General features: G+C 38.5%; 1 protein-coding gene across 1 annotated transcript; it reads left to right on the forward strand.

The window, feature by feature from the left end:
- The first annotated feature begins 145 nt into the window (after positions 1-145).
- On the forward strand, positions 146-3,766 carry LOC311282710 (troponin I, fast skeletal muscle-like). The gene is made up of 7 exons (XM_084396674.1): positions 146-511; positions 1,500-1,532; positions 1,730-1,766; positions 1,858-1,986; positions 3,074-3,163; positions 3,257-3,433; positions 3,577-3,766. The coding sequence occupies exons 2-7, from the start codon at positions 1,525-1,527 to the stop codon at positions 3,664-3,666; spliced, it is 531 nt and encodes a 176-aa protein (XP_084252800.1). The 5' UTR covers positions 146-511; positions 1,500-1,524; the 3' UTR covers positions 3,667-3,766.
- Positions 3,767-26,444: the final 22,678 nt, after the last annotated feature.

Raw genomic sequence — 26,444 nt, forward strand, 5'->3', positions numbered from 1 at the left:
TAATTTAATGAAATTTAATTTGGTCGGTACACAACTTCCAGATGAAATATGGGTGGCATTTTAATTTAATTTGGTCGGTACACAACTTCCAGATGAAATATGGGTGGCATTTCAACTCACATTTATGGAGATCTCCTCTTTTGCTGTATGGTGAGTAACTTAAAATACATCTTTTTGCTGAAATATCTCTCATTATTTTGCTATGGAACCCTTTATTTGTTCTGTCAGATATGTTATGGATCTTGGTGTATTACGCATTGCTGCCGTTTACAGCACACGCATATGCGTCTTGAAGGAAGGGGAATGTTGTCCCGCCTAGGATGGGCTCGGGATATTTCAGGAGCTCAGCGGCTTATTGGTCTAGGCTGGAACCCACTTCCTTAAACAGGACTCCCAAGATCTGCTGACCCATCAGAGTCTAACATATATATCCTATTTAACTTTTCTCTCTCTGAGGCTCACCAGTCTTTCCAGTTCTTCCTCCAAGTGTTCCTCCTCTTCTTCTCATTAGGTGAGCGTCATTCCAGAACTCTCTGTAGATCTGTACGTAAAGGACAAAGGCACATCTTTGAATGCAAACATTTGTGCATAGATTTAGATACTATTTATCTCCTAAAACAATTACGCTACTGATGAATCTGTCCTGTTGTTTAGAGACATACTGTCCTCTAAGTGCTTGATTTTTACATCCATATGTCCAGACAGATGAAGTCTTTTAATATTCATGAGTACATAGAATATGTTGATAAGTGTGCCTTTAAATGTAGTTATGAATTACCCGATAAAGTATACATTTTGTATATCTGTATTAAATGAAATGAATTTGAAATGTATATATTGAAAGGAAACAATATTTAACAGCAATACAATTTATTATAATTGTTTCTCTCAAAAAGTTAAATATTAATTAAAATTTTCTATTTGAATATGCTCTAATTGATATGAGTTTATTCTGTTTAAATCACATGAGTTAAACTGTAGTTGTTATTGCTAAAATATATCTTTATCATATTTTTATAATTAAAATGATATATCAATAAATTATGGTAACGTTTTTTTTTTTTTTTTTTTACATTGCTTTACTCTTCAAAATAAGTTAAGCAATTGTCAACTTTTTTACATGTTATACAAGATTGAACTCTAATTCAACATTTTAAGTCAATTTAATGTAATTTAATTTGAAATGACTTAAACATCCAAGTTGATTGTACTCAATTTAAGGTAGTAACTTTTTTAACAGAGTATAAAACAGTATGATCTTTAATCGCATTTGTCGTATAGCCTCCGAATACAGCAGCTGATCGCTGGTATCATGTTTATGACCTTTTGAAGTCTCGAGCATCTCAGACTATTGAGCTAAACTTACAGACTCAGTGTCCCTGATTGAATTTCATTTCTTAACAAACTTTACCTGTTTAAAACCACATAGACGTGCTTGTCTTGAGTTAGCCAATTAACTAAACTGCCTATATCTAATGAGTTATTTCTATCCAATCCAGGGTGAAAACACACTAAACCACCAAGATGTCAGAGTAAGTATTCTAATTCTGATTGCTGTGGGTTCTAGAATAACGTTTTACATAGTGTAAAACCTTATAGGCTACATATGTGTAATTTTATTTGAAGTTATGTTTGTTTTGAATAGAATAGTTTATAATAGAATCCCTTGCACTCTGAGTAAGTACAGGGCTTCGTTTGATACTCATGGTGAACTTGTTTTCATAAACAGAAAAAAGATGACCTCCAGCCGTAGGCATCATTTGAAGGTTAGACAATTTTACTGTAATTTCATAAAACACATGTTTTTTAATTGTTTTGTAAAGCGTATTGTTGATTTCTCTTCCTCTAACCCCTCAGAGCCTGGTGCTCTCCATCTGCAGCGGTCTGCTGGAAGCTGAAGCCAATCAGGTTATTGCTGATAAGGAGGCGTACATGAGTGAACACTGCCCTGCTCTGGATATGCCTGGATCCCAGCAAGAGCTGCAGGTGACCACGTTATTGCTAGTTTCACACTGTAAAAATGATATGATCAATAATTTATGACAACATATGTTTTTACATTGCTTTAACTCAATAAAATAAGTTTTTTTATAAGTTATTCAAGATTCAACTAAGCCAGTTTAATGCAATTTAAGTTGAAATGACTTAAACATGCAACTTGATTGTAGTTAAAAAAATTACTGCAGCATTTTTTTGTTGTTGTTTATGAATATTGTTAAACAATATTTAAGCAATAATTATTTTGTGTCATCATATCAATGGGATAACAGTTTTTGCAATATTACTGTATTAGAATTTTGTTTTATGTATAATAATATATATATATATAAACTATCAAAAAACATTATTTTATTTTTTTCAAACTGTATTTTTATAGCATTCATTAACCCTTTGTTAATGTTAGTTAAAATGTATGCTCATGTTAGTTCACAGTGCATTAACTAATGTTGACACAACTTTTGATATTAAAATGTTTTAGCAAATATTGGTATTAGTCTAGTATTTACTAGACTAAGAAATGGAGTTTTGTTTATTAAAAAAAAGTATTGTTTATTGTTGTTTCATGTGTGTATATATATATATATATATGCGTGTGTGTATATATATATATATGTATGTATGTATGTATATATATATATATGACCACATATTATTATACTTTCATATATAATTAGATCATAATCATATGTAATTAAGTAACCACATATTAATACATATTTATTAAATATAATTACTTAATTTTAATTCATATAATTGTTTATATATAAAAGTTGGTAACACTTTATTTCGATAGTCCCCTTTAGACATTCTGTATATACATGTAAGTAATTTTGCAAGTACGTCAGCCTAACACCAAACAGTCTACTAATGATTATGATAATGTCTAAAGCAGACCAGTGTAACCTAAAAGTTATATAAAGGTACATTGCATTCAATGTTCATGTTTTTAGGTGCTTTACTTGTGAACTGAAGCAATGACCACCATGCTCTACCGTTTGAGCTACAGGAAGGTTATAGAATGCTTACATCATTTTTGTATGTTTGATAATCAACATCATATATCATGTATCAGGAACTGTGCAAGAAGCTTCACCAACAGATCGACACCATTGATGAGGAGAGATACGACTTGGAGTCAAAGGTTTCCAAGGCAAACAAGGAGGTAAAGACCATGACACCTCAGTGATCATTTGATCAGTGATTCATCCATTTATTTGTTTTTCCAATTGTTATTTATTATTATATAATTATATAGATTGAGGATCTGAAGCTCAAGGTGGTCGACCTGATTGGCAAGTTCAAGAAACCCGCGTTGAAGAAAGTGCGCATGTCTGCCGACCAGATGCTTGGGGCTCTGCTGGGCTCCAAACACAAGGTCTCCATGGATCTGAGAGCCAACCTGAAACAAGTCAAGAAGGAAGTCAAAGAGGAGGTGGGTTGCAGATTCAGAAATGTTTCTTTCCTTTGTTTGGCCATGTTTCTAATTTTGTGGGAACATCTCCAAGTGTGATGTATTTGGGCTTCATCCTCATCTCAGCACGTTGTATTCATGTCTGCTGTTTTTGCGCTCCACAGTCTGTAGAACAAGTTGGCGACTGGCGTAAGAACATCGAGGACAAGGCTGGTATGGACGGCAGGAAGAAGATGTTTGAGGGAGAGGCTTAAGATGTATCGTTTTTATTCTCCCATATGTCTCCCATTTTCTCTGCCAAACATCTTTCTATCCTGTGAACCTCACGTTCAAATAAAAAGTATTTTTCCTGGACTATTTTGCACATTGTACATTGTCCGAGTGTTGAATGGCATGGCATTAAAGATTAGTGTATACATATATGCCTTTGTGTTTTTGCTCAGAGTTGCAGTTCTACTGAACAGCCAATAGCATTCGCATGTTCATTACTGTTCAAAGGTTTGGTGAAAGAAGACTATTATGCTCATCAAGACTGCAGTTTATGATAAAAAATACAGTACATTTGTCAACATTTAAAATAAATGTTTTCTATTTGAATATATGTGACCCTGGATCACAAAACCAGCCAACAATACATTGCGTGGGTCAAAATGATCGATTTTTCTTTTATGCCAAAAATCATTTGGATATTAAGTCAAGATCATGTTCCATGAAGATATTTTGTAAATTTCCTACCGTAAATATATAAAACATTTATTATTGTGAGTGAATGCAGCACAATCGCCAACATAAATGAATAACTTTAAAGGCGATTTTCTCAATGTTTCGATTTTTTTGCACCCTGAGATTCCAGATTTTCAAATAGTTTTATCTCGGCCAAATATTGTCCTATCCTAACAAACCATACATCAATGGAAAACTTATTTATTCAACGTTTAGATGATATATAAATCTCAAGTGCAATTTTTTTAATTTTCAGCATCATTACTCCAGACTTCAGTGTCACATGATCCTTCAGAAATCCTTCTAATATGATGATTTGATGCTCAAAAAAAACATTTCTGATTATGATCAATGTTGAAAATGTCTTCATATTTTGTAGGAAAACCATTTTTTTTTCAGGTTTCTTTGATTAATTGAAAGTTCAAAAGAACAGCATTTATTTGAAATGTATACATTATAAATGTTTTTTCTTTTTCTTTTTTTTCCCCACTTTTGATTAATTTAATGCATCCTTGCTGAACAAAAGTATTAATTTCTTTCGAAAAATACAAACTTTTGAATGGTATTGTAGACTTCATGTAAACTTTAATACAATTGCCTACATAAAACAGATTTAATATTACATTTTTGTCTGCAGTATGTGTTTATTTGATGAAAGATCCTGAAAGGCATACAGGAAGATTTAAACTCATTTTCATGTATTGAAAAATGACTGCATTATCAGAGTTATTATGGTATTGTATGGTAATACAATGGTACATTTTCATATAAATGCTACTAATCAATTACAGTATTCATGTACCGTTTTATTTCCATGGTCCCTTGAGAATACCATGGTAATACCATTCTACCATGGCCCAAAAATAAAACATGTTAATTATGTGGTACATTTGTTACTTTTTCTAAACATAAGTGAAAAAACTCTAACCATAGCGGTAACCTCTGGTTATTAATATGGAATGTTTCTTGTTAAACATGTCCAATTACAGGCTATTAAATAATTGTATGTCATCTTGAGGCCCCCTGGTTGAGAGCCACAGAATTATATAATATAATCTGATTAATAAAATAAAATAAAATAAAATAAAATAATATATAATATAATATAATATAATATAATATAATATGATTTAATATAATATAATATAATATAATATAATATAATATAATATAATATAATATAATATAATATAATATAATATAATATAATATAATACCCTGTTTATAAGTATGCTTTGTTTTAGTATCATTAATGGGTGTATTATTATTGTCTGGGGTCCATTGTAAAACCCGAGACTTTTTAAGTATAACTTGCGGCAAATATTTAGATTTAAAAAATAAACTCTCCATCTCAATCATCCCAGCTGTTCTTACTTAGAATAATACTGGGTCTTGCCATTTCATTTTTCACAAAGACAACAGAGGAACCCCCAGCACTCTCACTATCCAGGACCCTGAGCCATTTCAGGCTCGCACTTTCACACCCAGCTCACCCAGCATCTTCTGTTTCTGGATCCAGGGCTCTCAACTCCCTCCATGTAAGGTCAGGGCGCTCTGTATTTAATAGCTTGAGTGGTCCGTGCATGCTCAGGGTCCTTCTTAAGTTTCTCCAAGGAGCTCAAGTGTTGAACTGCAAGGACTTGCTAAGAATATCTCCTGACCCCGCTGCACTAAATGCAAGAAGATGCCAAACTATGTCGAGGACACATCATTTCCAAGGGCACTTAGACAAGACACCCTGAAACCGAATACAAGGGTTATAACATTTGGAAAACTGCATGCCACCATGAGATCTGGTGTCCTTTGGGACCATTTAGGAGACCGAATTTCAGTTTAAACAACCACTTACGTATATTATTAGTATTGTTGTTATTCATTTTATTTTACCCCTCTGAATACTGCATTAGAATCAAATGCAAATGGTACGAATGGAAAGACTTTTTATTGGCTAATGAGGTCCTGCTTCCAGGCACTCCTGTGACGCATTATTATGTCAGTAATGTCACGACCCATCTGCGGTCTCTGGCCCTTCACAGTCACATGAACTTATGAGAAACAGCTGCCTTTATCTGGCACATATGGGCAACACGCAGAATCCAGGGTTACACAGGGAAGTTTTGCAGCGCTGTAGAATCTTAAGACCAGTTCACGCCAGACAATAACTGTAAGGGTAAAGTTTAATAAGACACAGAGGTATGGAAGCCTAATTCTGCCACATGAGAAAAAAAAAATGCTTATAAAAAGTCTTACGATACAATTGTGACATACTAAGTATAATTATGAAATAAAGAGTTGTGAATTATGTCAAAATGTTCATAATTATGACAGTATGTCAGAATAAAAAAAAAAAATGAATGAAAATGTCACAATAATGAGATGTCATAATTATGAGAAGGTCAAAATTATTATAGAAAATGTCCTAATTACAACACAATTGTCATAATTATGGCTTAGTATGTCGACTGGCAACACAATTGAGACTTATCTCATTTAGAAGTTTTGTTATAATTGTTACTTATCTCATTATCATTATTATGATTATTATGATTTTATCTCATAATTTCGACTTCTTATTACAATTATGACTTTATTTCTGAATTATGAGTCAGTGTTTCATAAGTTTGACTTTTTATGTCATAATTCTGACTTTTTATATAATAATGTAGAACTTTTGTCATAATTCTGACATCTCATAATTCTCACTTTATTTCATAACTTAACTTCATAACTGACTTCATTTTATAATTATTACTTAGAATGTCATAATTTCGACTTTTAAATCTATGATTCCGTGTCATAATTTTGACTAAGTCATAATTATGAAATAAAACGTCAATTATGATATGTCAAAATTATGACAAAAGGTCGAAATTATTATATAAAAAGTCATAATTAGGACAATGTACATAATTATGACTTAGTAGGTCACAATTGTGACTGTTATAATAATTAATTCTCATAATTTTAAAGTTTTTCATTATTATGATTTTACCTCATAATTCAGACTTTATTAGAATTATGACTTTACAGCTCAGATTTGACTCATTTCTAACTTAAGAGTTAGTATCTCATAATTCTGACTTTTAATGTTCTAATGATGATTTATCAAAGAATGATTTTTTTTTTCTTATGTGGCAGAAATGAGCTTTCAAACAGGAATATATAGATAAATATAATAAATATAGGAACTATGTTATTAGAATCATATTCAGAATTGTGTTTATTTGAAAGAATTAAAAGTGGAGTTTCATGTCAATCCTTGCATTCCTCAACTGGTTTAAGTTGATATGGGATTTAGAAAGTAATAAGTAATCCAATACTTTTGAGAGAGAGAGAGAGAGAGAGAGAAGAGAGAGAGAGAGAGAGAGAGAGAGAGAGAGAGAGAGAGAGAGAGAGAGAGAGAGAGAGAGAGAGAGAGAGAGAGAGAGAGAGAAGAGAGAGAGAGAGAGAGAGAGAGAGAGAGAGAGAGAGAGAGAGAGAGAGAGAGAGAGAGAGAGTAATTAGTAGCTAGTAATTAATTACTTTTTTAGAGTAACAAAATGTATTCAGGTTGATTCAGTCATCATATAGGCTTATATTTTTTAAATTTTTGATTATCACAACACATCTTTAGGTTTCCTGGCAGCTTACAGCTTAGCAACCACATGTAATCAATGACTGACAGGAGTTGTCTCACATTTATAACAGAAAATATAAAATGTAACTGTTTGAATTTCATATTTACACTTTAAGCCTTTCTGATACTTTCATATCTATAATTCAATTTCATTACATAAGTGATTTTTTATTTTATTTTAATTAGTGTATATGTATATATAGAATTGTTTTGTTATTTACATTTTATTTGATTAATTTTTTAAAGAGAGAACAGGAATTTTGGAATGGAGACAGAATTGCAAATGTGTGGTTTCAGTGACAGCGTCCACTGTCAGACTCACTCTGCTGGTCAACTCTACCACCATCTGGTCATTCATAACACAGACATCAGATCAGGACATTTTCGGGACAGGATGTCATAAGAGTGGCAGAACAGACAGTTTAGGTTCTGTAATGTCAACATTTAATCCAATGTGTCAGTGGCAAATACATGTTAAGATACAACTTGATTATTACAGATGCAGTTTCTCAAATCAAAAATATTATTCTGCAGTCTTGAGTGTGCCAGCATGCAGGCCATGAGAATGTCAACTTGTGTCTTTCTTGTGGATATTGCACTTGCTGGGAATCAAAAAATGGATCTTCTGTTCCCATGAAAAGTGGGATTGTGATTACATCAGCAAAACAGGAATGTGCCTGGGTCTCATCTGGTGTTTGGCCATTAGAGGGCAGATTAAGTCATGCCATATATTTGTTGTGTTTTCATTACCAAATATAGGAGTCAAAACAAGATTAGTACAAATGACATATTTTAGCAAAAATAAAACAGAACAGGCAATAGTAACTACATTTTTCCATTCCTGATGTATACATACTCGTCAAAAGGGAGTGTGATCACATTACTTTTTAAGGTGTTTTTAAAAAAACAAAAAGAATTAATAAAAAATAAAGATCTTTGGTATAATTTTTCTGCATTTTTCTTCTCTTGTCTGAAGTTTTGATGCATTTTGAGAAAATATTTCTAGGTTGTTGTTAACATGAATGAGATGCTCATATGTCTGGTACTGTAGCTAACAAGTAACACATCTTTTATCATGGCTGTGAGGTAACACTATAGTTATGAAATATCAATTCAATTAAAATTAATTAAAAAAATAATTAATTATTAATTATTAAGAATTATAATTAATTATAAGCATCTATATTTATTTTTGAGATCTGAATTTATAAACAGCTTCAAAATACATTTTATTCCTGGATAAGAAAACAAACACGTTTGTTCCCTCAGACTGAGTCTCAGACTATAAATATATTTTACAGTTTAAACTGGGGCATAAAAAATGATAAACATTTGAGGGCATTTAGAGAAGGTCTGAGAAAAGAATGATGGGATTTGGATTTAATGTTTTTTTTTTTTTTTTTATCATTTAAATTATTTTATCTTAGTCATATGGTGGGAATTCAAGTCCTTATTCAACAATTCCTTGAGCATTTGGGATCAGTTAGCATATTTCCAACTAGACAAGCAAACAGGTGAAAAACAGATAGCAAATTATTAGCAACTTATTTACTAGATTGATTTACAAAATTCATGTTTGAGGCACAAATATGTGTAAATTGTTTTTTAGAACAAAACATAATTAAGAGTAGTGATGGGGACGAGACCGCCTATGCCGAGTCCGAATCAAGACCGAGTCTTTGAAGGGTCGAGACCGAGTCGAGACCGAGTCCGTTGGTTTTCAAATACAGTCGAGTCTGAGTCAAGACCGAGTCTTTGAGGAAGCAAGTCCAAGTCGAGACCGAGTCTTTAGGAGTCGAGACCAAGACCATAAAAACATGTCAGTTTTCATATTCATGATTTAATATCACCCCAGCTAATAATCAACAGTTAGGCCTACAGACTACGCTAGATTGGGAATTGTTTAGAGGAGCAGTCTTAACGCCTTAATATGGACTAATTTTCTAGTGGTATGTATTCTAGTGGACTAGTGATGGGGACGAGACCGCCTATGCCGAGTCCGAGTCAAGACCGAGTCTTTGAAGGGTCGAGTCCGAGTCAAGACCGAGTCTTTGAAGGGTCGAGACCGAGTCGAGACCGAGTCCGTTGGTTTTCAAATACAGTCGAGTCTGAGTCAAGACCGAGTCTTTGAGGAAGCAAGTCCAAGTCGAGACCGAGTCTTTAGGAGTCGAGACCAAGACCATAAAAACATGTCAGTTTTCATATTCATGATTTAATATCACCCCAGTTAATAATCAACAGTTAGGCCTACAGACTAAGCTAGATTGGGAATTGTTTAGAGGAGCAGTCTTAACGCCTTAATATGGACTAATTTTCTAGTGGTATGTATTCTAGTGGACTAGTGATGGGGATGAGACCGACCTATGCCGAGTCCGAGTCAAGACCGAGTCTTTGAAGGGTCGAGTCCGAGTCAAGACCGAGTCTTTGAAGGGTCGAGACCGAGTCGAGACCGAGTCCGTTGGTTTTCAAATACAGTCGAGTCCGAGTCAAGACCGAGTCTTTGAGGAAGCAAGTCCAAGTCGAGACCGAGTCTTTAGGAGTCGAGACCAAGACCATAAAAACATGTCAGTTTTCATATTCATGATTTAATATCACCCCAGCTAATAATCAACAGTTAGGCCTACAGACTAAGCTAGATTGGGAATTGTTTAGAGGAGCAGTCTTAACGCCTTAATATGGACTAATTTTCTAGTGGTATGTATTCTAGTGGACTAGTGATGGGGACGAGACCGCCTATGCCGAGTCCGAGTCAAGACCGAGTCTTTGAAGGAACAAGTCCGAGATGAGCCCGAGAAAGCAGAAATCGGTCTCGAGACCGGACTCGAGTACTACATCACTAATTAAGAGCACCTATGCTTGCCACCTTGCTGTAAAGAACTTAAACATGTATGTTTCTCGTCAAACCTCCCGAATCTGACAATGAAAATCCCCAGCCTCCTGACCTTACTCTTACTCTTATTCTCTTAGAACCGACTCCATTTTTATTCTCACCAAAATTCTAGCTTTTTGAATTGCCAAGTTTCTTGCACAGGTTTGGCCTTGGCCTCGATCAGCAAGCAAATTGTTGTAAACATCCACTGACGTCAACAACCCCATTTGCACCTATTTGCCAACTTGTAAGAAGTGAACCACACGGCATGTGAGTACCCTATTAGAAAAAAAGTATCACCTCTGAGCTATTATCTCAGCCTATTGGAATGCACTGCACGCTGTTCCTATTCCCAAAACACAGCAGGGTTAACAACCTCTGGAAACTGAATTCCTCATACTGGGGACAGATTATTGGGGCATTAGTCTGTCAGCACATGATGATTTGCCTTTGTGCTGTAGAAACAAGAAACTAATCAAAACAGGTAGAATCATGAATGATATTCTGAGTGATATAACCTGATGTTAAGGTGAATAGGGCAAATTATTAATAACTGAATCATAAGAAAAAGAAAATAGTCGACTCTGATTTTCATTATAGATTAGTTTGTTGTGCATGGAAAACTACCGCTGTGACAACACTTTGCTTTGGAAGAATTGTGAGACACAAACTCTGAATTTTGAGAGAAAAAAAAAGAATGAATTGTGTGATATAAACTCAATTAAAAAGGTAATTGTGACTTTTTGAAACAATTATACTTTGGAGAGCGGTGTGCAGGTGATGATTGGAATAGTTCTTCTTACAGGAATGGAGACACACAGGAGAGAAGAGACGCTGGAGATAATGGAGATAATAAAGGTTTGTGATATTAAGGTAGTCCGCTACCCATAAACGAGACCGGACGGTGAACTGAGGTGAAGAGTGTGTCTTTATAGTGCTGGTGATGATTAGTGATGTCCGTTTCGTGAACGAATCGTTCTTTTGAACCGGTTCTTTTTGGTGAACCGGTCGAACCAGTACACTAAATCGGACTGAATCGTTCAAAACAGTTCGCGTCTTGCGTCAGCACTGATCCACAACTACTCACTTTTGGACATGCCAGACAGTCCCTCTGACTCGAAATAAACCAATATCCTGGAGTATATTTTACTCCAGTAAATTCAAAAGTTCATGTTGTGCTGAGAGAAGTGATGAGCACGGGCAGCTGATACTGAGCATGCGCGTACTCCCGAACGTACAGGTACAGCGGTTCTTGGCTCACCAGTACAGAACCGAGAACTGTTTCTTTCGGACACCTTCGATACGGAGAACCGATGAGCTGGAGATACTGAGCATGCGTGATAGCACCGTCTCTAAACCGAACTTTCTTTCGGCCAAGTGCATGCTGTGCTGATACATGAGCACAGGTGAACCGAGGACTTAAATGAGGGGCTGAATTCGGCGAAATGTAAGTTTATTTAATAATAAATTAAATTAAATTGATGGAGACCAGTTTATTCACTTTATAGGCTATCGTTTAGACATGTAAAACATCCGCGTTTGCACATCGCCTGTACAGGGTTCATTTGCAAAGGGTTCTTGTTCCGCAACTTGCGGAACAAGAAGGATGGGGATTAGACAATAGACAGCTGACCAAATGGAAACACAGCCAATGAGAGCTCTCACTGACTGAGTGTTCACACATCATGACATGAAAGCATGCTGTCGAAGATAAACATGAGCCATGTGCTACACAGAACACAACATGAAAGCAAACGGCCGTTGATGAACACGATCCGCATGCTACACAGAACACAACATAAAAGTTCACGGCCGATGATAAACAGGAGCTGCATGCTACACAAAATACAACAATACGCAGACAAAAGAGCGTACTGCCCAAGGGAAACTCGAAACTACATGCTCACACAGAGACCAGACGATAGGAGTTTCAGATTTCTTTCACCAAACCAAGAATAAAACCCGACGGAAGTGGCAGAACCCTGATAACCTCTGTTCATAATGTCTGTCTCGAAATCTTTTACATTATGAAACTGTATATGAATTGCAAAATACAATTTAATACAATTTTAATACAAGTTATGGACATGTACCTCCAGTGTTGCAGTGCAGTGCACATCGGGATGGACTGACTTCATAGTCAGAGTATTCCTTTAACACATAGTTGTGTTATTCTTGGAGACTCTAATGAGATTGTAGCTCAAGCTGATGGCATGGGCTCTGGTTTTCACTCCATTTTAAAAGGCTATAAAATTGTCCAGAAGCTTTGTCCAAACAAGCTGGAATTTATGGAAAAATAGAGAGCAGAGAATGTGTCATGATATTGGCCCACAAAATCTGAACATAAGGGCCATGATGCATTTTAGGAAGGAGATATGCTGAAGTGGTAGTGTGGAGTGCTGGTTCAATTCCTGCTTGATCTATATCACAGTGTGGCCTCAAGCAAGGAGTAACCCCAGTAACCCAGCTTAACCCCAGGTTGTTCCTGTTTGATTGCCCAATAATAAAAATATACAGAAGTTAAGTGGCAGGTCTTCAAACATCAGAGAATCTTCATCTCCTGGGGTCAAAACATGGCAGTAATGATAGGAAGTTTTTGCATGTCATTGATCCATAAATTGCTGGCACCAAAACTCACTGGTGCAATTGTATCAAACCTGTTTTACAATAGTAAATTTACAGCCGAAAAAAAAAAAAAAAATCTGAAGAATTCTGCCATAATTCTCTATGTTATATCAATACAACTCACAGGCCCCAAATTTGTCCATTAAATAAGGCGATATTTAAACCAATAAATATATATAATAAATATAATTATCAAGAGATTAGATACTTTTTCCAAATTATTTTTTTTTTATTTTTTTTAATGGAATATACAAAAGGGTATAGCAACATTAATAAATGTATAATTTTTTTCTTTTTCTTTTTTACAACTACTAAGGTGGACACAAACATGAACAATCCATAACCCTCAGTAAACCTTGTCCCACTCACTCCGAGGAGGAAAATAAAACAGAAGTATATTTCCAAATTACACACGAAAAAAATAAAAAAATAAAAAAATAAAATAAAAATAATAATAATACAATAATAATAATAATAAATAAGGGGAAGAATAAAACGTAAACACCCACAATCCATCCTGCATCTAGACAATTATAAAAAAAAAAAAAAAAAAGAGTAGCCATATATATATATAAACCAATACGAAGAGATATAACCAAAGGTTAATTAAAAATACATATTACAAATCAGCAAAGATAGAAGGTGTATTCTTGACAAAGTTAAGTAGAGGGTCCCAGTTTTTATAAAATTTGTTAGAGGAACCTCTTAGAGCAAACTTAATTTTTTCAATATATAGAAAAGACATAAAATCCTCTAACCATGAGAACGTAGGAGGAGGTTTAGAAGACTTCCAGTGCAATAAAATTCGTCTGCAATCTATCAAAGAGGCAAAGGCAAGAATATTAGCATATTTTTTTGTATACTCATCCAAAACAGCTGGGACACCAAAGATGGCAATCAGAGGGCATGGTTCGATGGAAATATTAAGGATGTTAGAAAAAGTATCAAAAAAGGAGTGCCAAAATTTTTCCAGCTTTGGACAAGTAAAAAACATGTGGGTATGATCAGCAGGAGCCAGAGAACACCTATTGCATGCGACATCCACGCCTGGAAATAGCTTGCTTAGTTTAACGTTTGTAAAATGAGTTCTATGGAAAACGTCTCAGGTTACGTATGTAACCATGGTTCCCTGAGAGGGAACGAGACGCTGCGTCGAGACGCGGTGGGAACGCCCTGCGTGATTGCGTCGTGAAACACGTGTATAATCAGTCCAATGGAAAGACGAGACGTCATTCGTGACGTCACCGACCAGGAAGCTATAAATCACCCTTGAGATCAGACCGCGCTAGCTTCTGATAAGCCTGAAGCAAGTCGATCAGGGCAATCAGTAAGTATGGCAAGGCGACGCAGCGTCTCGTTCCCTCTCAGGGAACCATGGTTACATACGTAACCTGAGACGTTCCCTTTCAAGGGAACTCGAGCTGCGTCGAGACGCGGTGGGAACCCCATACCCACTATGCCATAATGACGATGTGCCTGTTCTGTATGAAGTACCATGCGCATACTAAGAAGCAAGCAACCTGACCCCAGGAGTGGAGAGGTCCAAGTCATAAAATCTCACAAATGTATGTGGAGAAGACCATCCTGCCGCATTACAAATGTCAAAAAGGGAAACTCCCGAAACTAAAGCCGTAGAGGCAGCCATACTCCTCGTAGAATGGGCCCGAACAGTCAAAGGTGAAGGCTGTCCGGCCGCTTCATATGCAAGTGAGATCGCCTCAACTATCCACTTGCTCATTATCTGTTTAGATGCAGGGCACCCTCTTTTAGGTGCTCCAAAGCAGACAAATAATTGTTCCGATTTACGCCACAGGGCAGCTCTGTGGACGTAAACATCCAACGCCCGCACAGGGCATAACAGATTAAGGTTTTCCTGGTCTGGGGTATTAAATGGTGGAGGATAAAAGGCCTGCAGCACTATTGGGCCCCCAACATTAGTAGGGACCTTAGGTATGTAACCCAGTCTAGGGTGAAGAAATGCCTTCACCATACCAGGTGCAAATTCCAGACATGATGGAGCCACCGACAAAGCTTGTAAATCTCCAATTCTCTTGATAGAGGAAATAGCCAGAAGAAATAAAGTTTTTAGAGTGAGGAACTTTTCTGAAACCTCTTCAATGGGTTCGAAGGGAGCCAAAGCCAGACCCTCAAGTACAATGGCCAAATCCCATGCCGGTGCTCTAGAGTGCAATGCAGGTCTCAACCTCAAAGTACCACGGAGAAAACGAATAATTAGAGGATCTCTCCCAACTGAAGTGCCCGCCAGAGGGGTATGATAAGCAGATATAGCAGCAACGTACACCTTTAAGGTGGAAGGAGATAATCCAGCAGAGAAACGGTCTTGTAGAAATTCGAGAACTGTACCAACAGGGCAGTTAACAGGATTCAAATTACGATCTCCACACCAGGTAGAAAATAATTTCCATTTCAAAGCATAAAGTTTCCTCGTGGAGGGAGCTCTGGATTGAAGGATGGTCTCAACGACCTCAGTCGAGAGACCGGATTCTATGAGCTGGGCCCCCTCAGAGGCCAAGCCCACAACTTCCACAACTCCGGGTGAGGGTGAAATATCGTGCCCCTTGCTTGGGACAGCAAGTCCCTCCTGACGGGAATCTCCATCGGAGAGCCGTCCAGAAGAGATACTAGGTCCGAGAACCAAACTCGTGTCGGCCAGTACGGGGCTATTAACAGTAGATGAGCCCCTTCCCGGCGAACCCTCTCCAGAACTCCCGGGAGCATCGATACGGGGGGAAAACCGTACAGGGGTAGCCTCGGCCACACCTGCACCATTGCATCCAGTCCGAGAGGAGCTGGATGTGTGAGAGAGAACCAAAGCGGACAATGGGTCGAATCTGCAGATGCGAAAAGGTCTACTTGAGCTTGACCAAATTTCTTCCATAGGAGCTCCACCACCTCGGGGTGAAGCCTCCACTCCCCGGGCCTCAGCCCCTGCCTTGACAGGATATCTGCTCCTACATTCAGATGCCCTGGAATATATACTGCCCTCAGTGACAGCAATTTCCCCTGGGCCCATAGGAGGATCTGATGAGCCAGATTGCATAATAGTCGAGACCTCAGACCCCCCTGATGGTTGATGTACGAAACCACCGATGTGTTGTCCGTGCGGACCAACACGTGATGGCCTCTCAGGTCTGGCAGGAAGTATTTCAGAGCATGAAATACGGCCATCAATTCTAACCGATTTATATGCCAAGACAGTTGATGGTCCTGCCAAAGACCTGACACCGAGCGACCGCTCATGACTGCGCCCCACCCCGTGAGGGAAGCGTCTGTCGAAAGCGTTCAACCATAAATGACGCTCCGTGACCACCAGGGCTGCCATAGAACGGCCCACAGATTTAGCCGTCTCCTTGGTGGCCCGGAGAGATAGATCTGTCGCCCGACGCAATTCTCGAATTGCGTCAGCGCTAACTTCCTCACATTCATCCATGTCCCTCAGCAGGTCAGCCTGATATGCTTGCAAAATCGACATAGTGTGTAAACATGCTGCTGCCTGACCTGCTGCCGAATATGCTTTACCCACCATCATAGATGTAGCTTTTAATGGCTTGGTGGGTAACGTCGGGGCTTTCAGTGATGACGATGACTCGGGGGAGAGATGGCTCGCAAGCGTCTCTTCCGCCGGAGGCATCGTCAAATAACCATAGTGTGAAATATCTTTAATATTACTATAGTTATGTGTTTGTGGATTGTGCACTCTGAAAGAAGCCGGTTTAATCCACGATCTCGACACCTCAGTGTGGAGATCGGGAAAAAAACGGCAGTTCCCGACAAGGAGGTCGTGTTTTTGATGGCAAAAAACATTCATCTAAAAGACTTTTATTAGACACAGTTTCAACTTCATCAGATGGCCATTCAATATTTAACTTGGCAACAGCACGAGTTAAAACCTCCATAAGCTCCTCATCCCCAGAAATACGAGCTGGCGAACACTCATCAATATTTTGCTCAACACTGGCAACATCCAGTTCCTCAGAACTGGATAGTTGCAACATTGGTGCCTCAGCCTGGGAAGGAGAAGCCGCAGCGCGGGCTCCTTCCTGGGCTGAAGCACCGGATTCAGCAGGTAAGGGTTGAGAAAGGGCTGGGCCCGTCTCAAGCCCCGCTACTAAATCCATATGCGAACCCCAAGATGAAAGCGCGAACCGAACCGTCCTCCTCAAAGAACGCCCGGCGAGAGCGGAGCGTCCGCAAGGACAGCTTTACGCAATGCTCACAGTCAGCTCACTCGAGAACTGACTGGGCATGCTCCACTCCCAAACAAGGAACACAAAGCAGATGTGTGTCCCCACCCGTGATGTAACGAGGGCAGGGAACAACACAACGCCTGAATTCTTGCTTATTCGCCATAATAATGATATATATATTGAGCTTGACAGACAACAATAAATATGACAGGGACAGATATACAGAGAGCGCTTGCTGAAGGCACAGAAGCTAGCGCGGTCTGATCTCAAGGGTGATTTATAGCTTCCTGGTCGGTGACGTCACGAATGACGTCTCGTCTTTCCATTGGACTGATTATACACGTGCTTCACGACGCAATCACGCAGGGCGTTCCCACCGCGTCTCGACGCAGCTCGAGTTCCCTTGAAAGGGAACCTTATATTGAATCAGACTCAGTTTGGCACAGGATGACGAAGAATTAACCCTGCCAGCAGCCACTTCCCACCATTCCTGATCCAAACTAAGTCCGAGTTCTGTCTCCCATTGATGTGTAAAACGAGAAGAAGGCGGCAAAACATAAGGAAGAATTAAATTGTATAAAATGGATATAGAGCCATGTTTCTGTATTAAGCACTTCTCGTATAAAGAAGGTTCAGACAAGTCTGGAAAGGAAGGACAGTGAGAATGAACAAAATTGCGTACTTGAAAAAAAACGAAATAAGTTAGACTGTGGTATATTATTGAATTTCTTTGCAAGATCAGAAAAAGTTGTGAAAACTCCAATAAATAAATCTGAAAAAATATGAGAGGCCTCTATTTTTCCATAAAACATGAGCAGAATCTAAGGTTGAGGGCACAAATAAATGATTCATGTAAATAGGGCCATAAAGAGAAGCAGCAGCAAGTTTAAAATATTGTCTGAATTGACTCCAAATCCTAAGGGAAGAACAGACAACTGGACTTGTAGTGTATTTTGAGGGGCGATTGAACAAAGGAGCACACACCAAAGCAGAGAGCGAGGACGAAGAGCAAGACTGCGCTTCTAATACACACCAATCTATATGGGGAGAATTACACCAACTGTGAATTTTGCTGATATTTGCTGCCAAGTAATAAATCAAAAAATTAGGCAGAGCAAGACCCCCATCTTTTTTATGTCTCTGAAGATATGCCTTGCTTAGCCTTGGAGGTCTGCCCTGCCATATATAAGCAGAAATAGCCCCATCCAACAGTTTAAAGAAGGACTTTGGTAAAAACACTGGAAGGGTCTGAAAAAGGAACAAAAACCTAGGTAAAATATTCATTTTGATTGACTGAATTCTACCAAATAGATTAAGAGGTAGCTTATCCCAACGTTGCAAATCTAATTTGACTTGAGTAAGCAATTTGGAGAAATTATATTGATACAGTAGATCAAATGAGTGCTAAATATTTACCCCCAAGTAACGAAACTTTGAGGAGGATATACAGTGAGGAAAATAAGTATTTGAACACCCTGCTATTTTGCAAGTTCTCCCACTTAGAAATCATGGAGGGGTCTGAAATTATCATCGTAGGTGCATGTCCACTGTGAGAGACATAATCAAAAAAAAAAAATCCAGAAATCACAATGTATGATTTTTAAACTATTTATTTGTATGATACAGCTGCAAATAAGTATTTGAACACCTGAGAAAATCAATGTTAATATTTGGTACAGTAGCCTTTGTTTGCAATTACAGAGGTCAAACGTTTCCTGTAGTTTTTCACCAGGTTTGCACACACTGCAGGAGGGATTTTGGCCCACTACTCCACACAGATCTTCTCTAGATCAGTCAGGTTTCTGGGCTGTCGCTGAGAAACACGGAGTTTGAGCTCCCTCCAAAGATTCTCTATTGGGTTTAGGTCTGGAGACTGGCTAGGCCACGCCAGAACCTTGATATGCTTCTTACAGAGCCACTCCTTGGTTATCCTGGCTGTGTGCTTCGGGTCATTGTCATGTTGGAAGACCCAGCCTCGACCCATCTTCAATGCTCTAACTGAGGTTGTTCCCCAAAATCTCGCAATACATGGCCCCGGTCATCCTCTCCTTAATACAGTGCAGTCGCCCTGTCCCATGTGCAGAAAAACACCCCCAAAGCATGATGCTACCACCCCCATGCTTCACAGTAGGGATGGTGTTCTTGGGATGGTACTCATCATTCTTCTTCCTCCAAACACGTTTAGTGGAATTATGACCAAAAAGTTCTATTTTGGACTCATCTGACCACATGACTTTCTTCCATGACTCCTCTGGATCATCCAAATGGTCATTGGCAAACTTAAGACGGGCCTTGACATGTGCTGGTTTAAGCAGGGGAACCTTCCGTGCCATGCATGATTTCAAACCATGACGTCTTAGTGTATTATCAACAGTAACCTTGGAAACGGTGGTCCCAGCTCTTTTCAGGTCATTAACCAGCTCCTCCCGTGTAGTTCTGGGCTGATTTCTCACCTTTCTTAGGATCATTGAGACCCCACGAGGTGAGATCTTGCATGGAGCCCCAGTCCGAGGGAGATTGACAGTCATGTTTAGCTTCTTCTGTTTTCTAATGATTGCTCCAACAGTGGACCTTTTTTCACCAAGCTGCTTGGCAATTTCCCCGTAGCCCTTTCCAGCCTTGTGGAGGTGTACAATTTTGTCTCTAGTGTCTTTGGACAGCTCTTTGGTCTTGGCCATGTTAGTAGTTGGATTCTTACTGATTGTATGGGGTGGACAGGTGTCTTTATGCAGCTAACGACCTCAAACAGGTGCATCTAATTTAGGATAATAAATGGAGTAGAGGTGGACATTTTAAAGGCAGACTAACAGGTCTTTGAGAGTCAGAATTCTAGCCGATAGACAGGTGTTCAAATACTTATTTGCAGCTGTATCATACAAATAAATAGTTAAAAAATCATATATTGTGATTTCTGGATTTTTATTTTTGGGATTATGTCTCTCACAGTGGACATGCACCTACGATGACAATTTCAGACCCCTCCATGATTTCCGAGTGGGAGAACTTGCAAAATAGCAGGGTGTCCAAATACTTATTTTCCTCACTGTATGAAAAGGCAGGGCCTCCACTGGGATTTGTTTAGCCATGCTATTTACTGGAAAACATCCACTTTTGTTTATATTAAGCTTATAACCAGAAAAATAACCAAAATTGTTATTATTTTTATTTTTATTTCTGCTGAGAAAAGTATCGGTTACGTATGGTAACCCACGTTCCCCAAGGAGGGAACGGATGCGTACGTCAGAGATGAACTGATGGATGGGGATTTCGCTAAGAGACCAATCCACTTCGAGTGTTAACTAAACGAGCCAATGCACATTGGCATGCGATAATTGCACCAGCTGCTGTGCATCGCAGCGCGAGCATAAAATGAGCAGAAGGTGCGTCGCATCTTTGTTTTTCCGCTGAGGAGCCGGACTTGTGACTCGGCCATACAGCGCAAGCTCAGCAACTGTGGCGACGGGACGTACGTCTCCGTTCCCTCCTCGGGGAACGAGGGTAACCAAATGCAACCGAGACATTCCCCTTCGTCAGTCACTCTCTACGTACGTCAGATGAACTGACGGATGGGGATATCCACCAACATGCCACTGCTCCACTCGAGCCCAACACTTGCGGCGGCCCGGGAAAGCATAGCCGTGAGCTCTGGGTCTTACTCGGGCAATGCTTCCACACCCGAAGGGGGCAGCGCAGCCGAATCTTCATCCCCAGAGGACATTAGCTCACCCTCCGATGCAGCGACCGACATTTGATCAACCGGTGGAGCTCCAAAAGAAACGACTGACACTGTCATGGACAGGCCAGTGCGCTCTCTTGGAGGCTCCGTGGTTTGGGGTGTTAGAGAGGAGTGAGGGGCCCGAGGGGCCCTGTGCCTATAGCCCAAGCACGTGATACAGCAATCATGGCCGTCAGCCGGAGTCAAACATTGACCACATCCAGAAACACACGTTCTGAATGACATCTTGAAAAAGACGCAGGGTCAGATCGTGTTAGCTCTTTTAGGAAGTTGCTCTCTCTGGTGCTGAAGCGCTCCGGGAGATGGCCACGGCTACACAACAGGGCGGTAGTGCAAGCCTGTGTGAGCACTCACTCTCTTAGATTGCAACATCCGAAACCAACAGCTGAATAAAGAGCAATCTCACTGAAGGCGCACACTCTCGGAGAGATCGCGACCAGCACTGCTTCCCAAAGAGAAACTCTTCCAGCAAACACTCAGAAATCGATCCTTGTTGAGCAGGAACAGAATTCACTGTCTGGCTCCGAAGCGAAAGACAAAGATGCGACGTACCTGCACAGCAGCTGGTGCAATTATCGCATGCCAATGTGCATTGGCTCGTTTAGTTTACACTCGAAGTTGATTGGTCTCTCAGTGAGATCCCCATCCGTCAGTTCATCTCTGACGTACGTAAAGAGTGACTGACAAAGGGGAACATGTATCATGACAATTTAATCTTTATTTTTAATTTTAATTTTTAATTAATTAATATGTAGATTTAAAGTAGAACTATTTTTGGTAACTTGGTCCTCCATTGTCCATTGTCCAAACTCATTAATATTGTATAGTTTATTTTTAATTAAAATATTAACAAATAAATGTATTAAGAATCATTATATGTTGTTTGCATGACTTAAATAATTGCCACATTTTACAATTTCTTTCTTTATTCTCTTTTTCATCAACTACAAACTATAATCTTGATCAATGTCATGACTAGTTTATTTAACCAGCAAAATTGGTTATCTCAATCTATTACTGAAATTGAAAAAAGCTAAATAAGTAAGGTATGAATTGTAAATGAATTTGTCACAACAAGTAGTTATTTCATGTATCAAACATTATAATGACAAAATGTAGTTCTCAAACATAGACAAAACTCTGTTGGCAAAAATGAACAATTGTTGCTAGTCAAAGAACTTTTGGACAGGAATGAACACTTCACTGGGCAGTGCCACAAATCTGTCTGACCTTAGAATTTATGGCATGACCTGAGAGCACTGGAAAAAGTTATATAGTCTTCTGAGTCATCTCTTACCCTGAAGACCTCAATTCTTGTTTCACCAGGGAAGAGAATGTTTTTTTTTTTTTCTTGCTCTAAGGATCCTATAAAGGCCATTTGTCAAACTCCAGGGGGCTTGTCATTAGCCTCTCTCAAAGTAACTTACATCCACAGCCACTCTCCCATAGAGCTGATTGATAGCATCCTATTGAGATGGTATATCTTTTTGCAGGACATCCTATCTCAGTACTCAACAACCTTTACCTGAATTTATCCATACTATGTAAGTGGAGCATAAAATCTGGACAGTCACAACCAAGATGGCGTCCATAACCAGCCAGTCCATATCTTCATGGGAGTCCCCCAGGGTTATGTTCTGGGCCCTATGCTATTCTCTGCATATCTAAAAATGGCTGGCTCCAAATAAAAATTGCATTTTGATTGCATTGTTTTTCACATGCCCATGTAAAACATGAGGTGGTTTCAAGGGTATTGCTAAGTCGTCACTAGGAGGATATGGGTGGTTGTTAGGTAGTTACTTATTTGCCAAAGAAAACTGTAAAAAAATGGCTTATGTGTGTTCATGTGTATTAGAGAGGGCAGGACTGTGTAAGTGGGAGACAACAGGAATGTGGATAATGGCTTGAAACTTTCTGTGTTTGTGTGTGTGAGGGAGTGCAGAACTCTGCATTCCCATGGTGAGTCATAGGTCAGCCCATAGTCCTGTAAGATGACAGAGCCAATTTCCTGTGATTATTAGCATTTTCTTTTTATCTGTTAGTGGAGACAAGCAAAAAAGAGAAAGGTCGATTGAGAAATACATGGTCAGCTTCTGGCCTAACACTTACTAAAACCCCAGCACCACTAGCTTAAAATGCTCCATAACAATTCTTCAAATGTGCTATTAGCTAATATCACACATACAATGTTCCCACTAACTGACAGACATCACTGACATAGGTGTCAAGGGAAATTTTAGTGGACTGCACGGTCTTCCAGGGTTGGTTCGTTGTCTATACTCTAGACTGAGTTCGCTGAATAGTCCTCTCTATGGAGTTCCATCTTGAATTGATTCAATGACTCACTCATTTAGACAGTAACATTTTTTGAATGAATCATTGGGTTCTAATGTCTCACTCATAAGACAGTCACTTGTTGCCACCTTGCGTAACAATGTGACCTGCAGAAGGTCCAGCAGAAAATCCCCACCACAAAAGACAATCCAATTTGAGAACTATTATATAATAAAACTATGTGAGAAAAGTAGTATGCCCAAATTCATAGTATTCATAAAACACTAGGTGAAAAGTACCCGGGATGACCTACTACTTCTGCAAGATTCTGAAGTGTGCATCCAGTGGATACTTTACTATCCCATGAGGCCACGAGAGTTGTGAATAGCAACTGATGCTGTACTGTAAGTCGCATGACGAATGTTGTACATCCGGATTACTTTCATACTACACACATTCATAGTATGTAGAACACTTTTTTAATGGTTGAAAATTAAGCTTTTCATCAAATGTAGTACATACTCGCCTGAATGCAATTTCAGATGCAGTGTTCACTTGAGGTCTGCAAAAGATTTACCGCCTATAATTGGCCTCTGAACTTCTTTCGTCAAAGAGTGATTTTCTGTTTCACATAACGGGACTCATATTTACAAGGTTACGAGTTAAACTGTAATACTATAAATAATATTAATATAAAGACAGCTGTGCTGGTGCGAGACAGTATTGACATGTTTGACAAGACCTGGGCTGTCATCCTGGAACCTATCATAACTTTTGTGTCAGTCTGTCCACGGGTTTTTGGATGTCTACATACATGTGTAAATACAGTTTTTATACTGACATGAAAACCAACAATTACAGAAAAAAATCAAGTGACCCTTACGAAAAAGAATTTCATATAAAACTTTCTGTCCACTTTTTATTTACTTCTCAGAAATATACTTAAAATTGCACTTAAGTATACTTGACTTACTGACAGAAGAGTCTAAGGGCCCTATTTTAACGATCTAAGCGCATGGGCGATCATCAGTTAGGGCGTGTCCAAATCCACTTTTGCTAGTTTAACGACAGGAAAAATGGTCGGCCCACCCAGCGCATGGTCTAAAAGGGTTGTCCCTATTCTCTTAATGAGTAATGGGTGTGTTGTGGGCGTAACGTGAAATAAACCAACCAGAGTCTCATATCCCATTCCCTTTAAAAGCCAGTTGTGCTCGCGCCATGGCGGATTGCTGTTTACATGACGGAATTTGCAAGCGGAAAGACTGAACACAGGTAACGGATCTGCTCGTGTGCAAGGTTAAAGCGCAAGCAGACCATCTACGGGACAAGCCAGATTCCACCAAATCTTTATGTTCACAATAATAATATTTAGATTGTGTGCTGCTGCGCATCCCTGTTTGTGTAATAAGGAGAATGAACGAGAGTTGTGCAGTCAATGGTCAAGTTGCTCAATGGCACACCTCGTTTTCAGACCAGCATGCCCATGAGCGCACAAATGGGTGCAAATGCATTTGCTATTTAAACAACGTGGCGCAGGACGTGAAAATGACAACTGCGTTGGGCTGAAACTAGCAATAAACGGATGTATAAACGGATGTCAGATATATGATAGGGCCCCAAGTATATTTGGCCTATACTCAATCGAGATATACTTAAAAGTATAATTAAGTATTCTAAGTATACTAAGCTTGTTGTTGTGTATAGCCTATATACTTTTTTTTTATATATATACAGTAGTTTTACTATCTTATAAACTTACATTGTTTGAAAATATTGATTTGTAAAGAAAACAATAAGTATGTTATGTATTGGTATGTGTACACTTCAAAGTGTACTTTCATAAACTACGAAAGTACAAACGAAAAACTTAGTTGTAAACTAGTTGTGTATTGAAAGTTTACTATTGTTACATTTAAAATATATTTAAAAGTATAATTTTATACACTAAAAAGGGGGCCAATTTAGTCCCAAGTAGTATTGAAATAGTACACTTACAAGTATACTTCTAGTACATTGACATTTACTACATAAAGTATAATTAAAAATATACTAGATATAACATGAAGTTAATTTTGTAAGTGGTGTTTCTCAGGCTTAAGCAAAATAATTTTCCTTTTTGGGGTTTGTAAACTATTCCTTTAATTCAAAACATCATCACAATCCTATATGGCAACTACATGTATAATAGAAACTCAAATAGAAACTTCAGATAACTTAACTGAAGGACTTTATTTCTTCCCGATATCCACAAATTCCCCTTTCTCTGTGTGGGCTTGTGGGTCAGTGTTTAAGTGAGGGCCGGACTTGTTAAACAAGGCTCAGTAAAGTGTTGAGGACTGCAAATGCTGAGTGCCGTTATTGTCTGGAGAGAGACCTAAACAGTCATACAGGCCTGAATGGTGCAGAGTTTACCATAGTTACCGGGTTAACAAGGCTGTTGCTTCAGTAGATGTGTTTATGTGTGTGAATGTGACTGTGTGTGGTGAACCAGAGAGGGTGTAAACATATTGATTTTGAAATCTGCTAGAAACATGCTGATTAGTTTGACAATTAAAAGTGAATTTTGTATAAAAAAACTAATAAAAAAATCTGCTTAAAATGTCAGTTTAATATGCAAAGAAAACTATAAATAAGCTATTAGTTGGTTGATTTTCTGAAAAGTGTAAACACTGTGTGACCCTGGTGGTTACAAAACATTTCTCTGTTTGTTTGAGCTACCTAACATAACAATGGCTGAACCAATGGAATGAGTTTGGGGCAGGGAAACCGGCTTCTCCGACCAATGGGAAAATTACACAATTCACATTTAAAGAATGTATCAAGCAATCTTCTAGAAGGTGATAATAGTACAATATAATAGTATAATAAGATGAATGAATGTGTTAGGAACTGTTATATGTTATATATTTGTGTTTCTTAAAATGTGGGCATTTTGGCCCTCTCGACTTTTTGAAAATATATATATTTTTTCTTTTTCTTTT

The sequence above is a fragment of the Rutilus rutilus genome (assembly GCF_951802725.1).
Source record: "Rutilus rutilus genome assembly, chromosome: 23".
NCBI lineage: Eukaryota > Metazoa > Chordata > Actinopteri > Cypriniformes > Leuciscidae > Rutilus > Rutilus rutilus.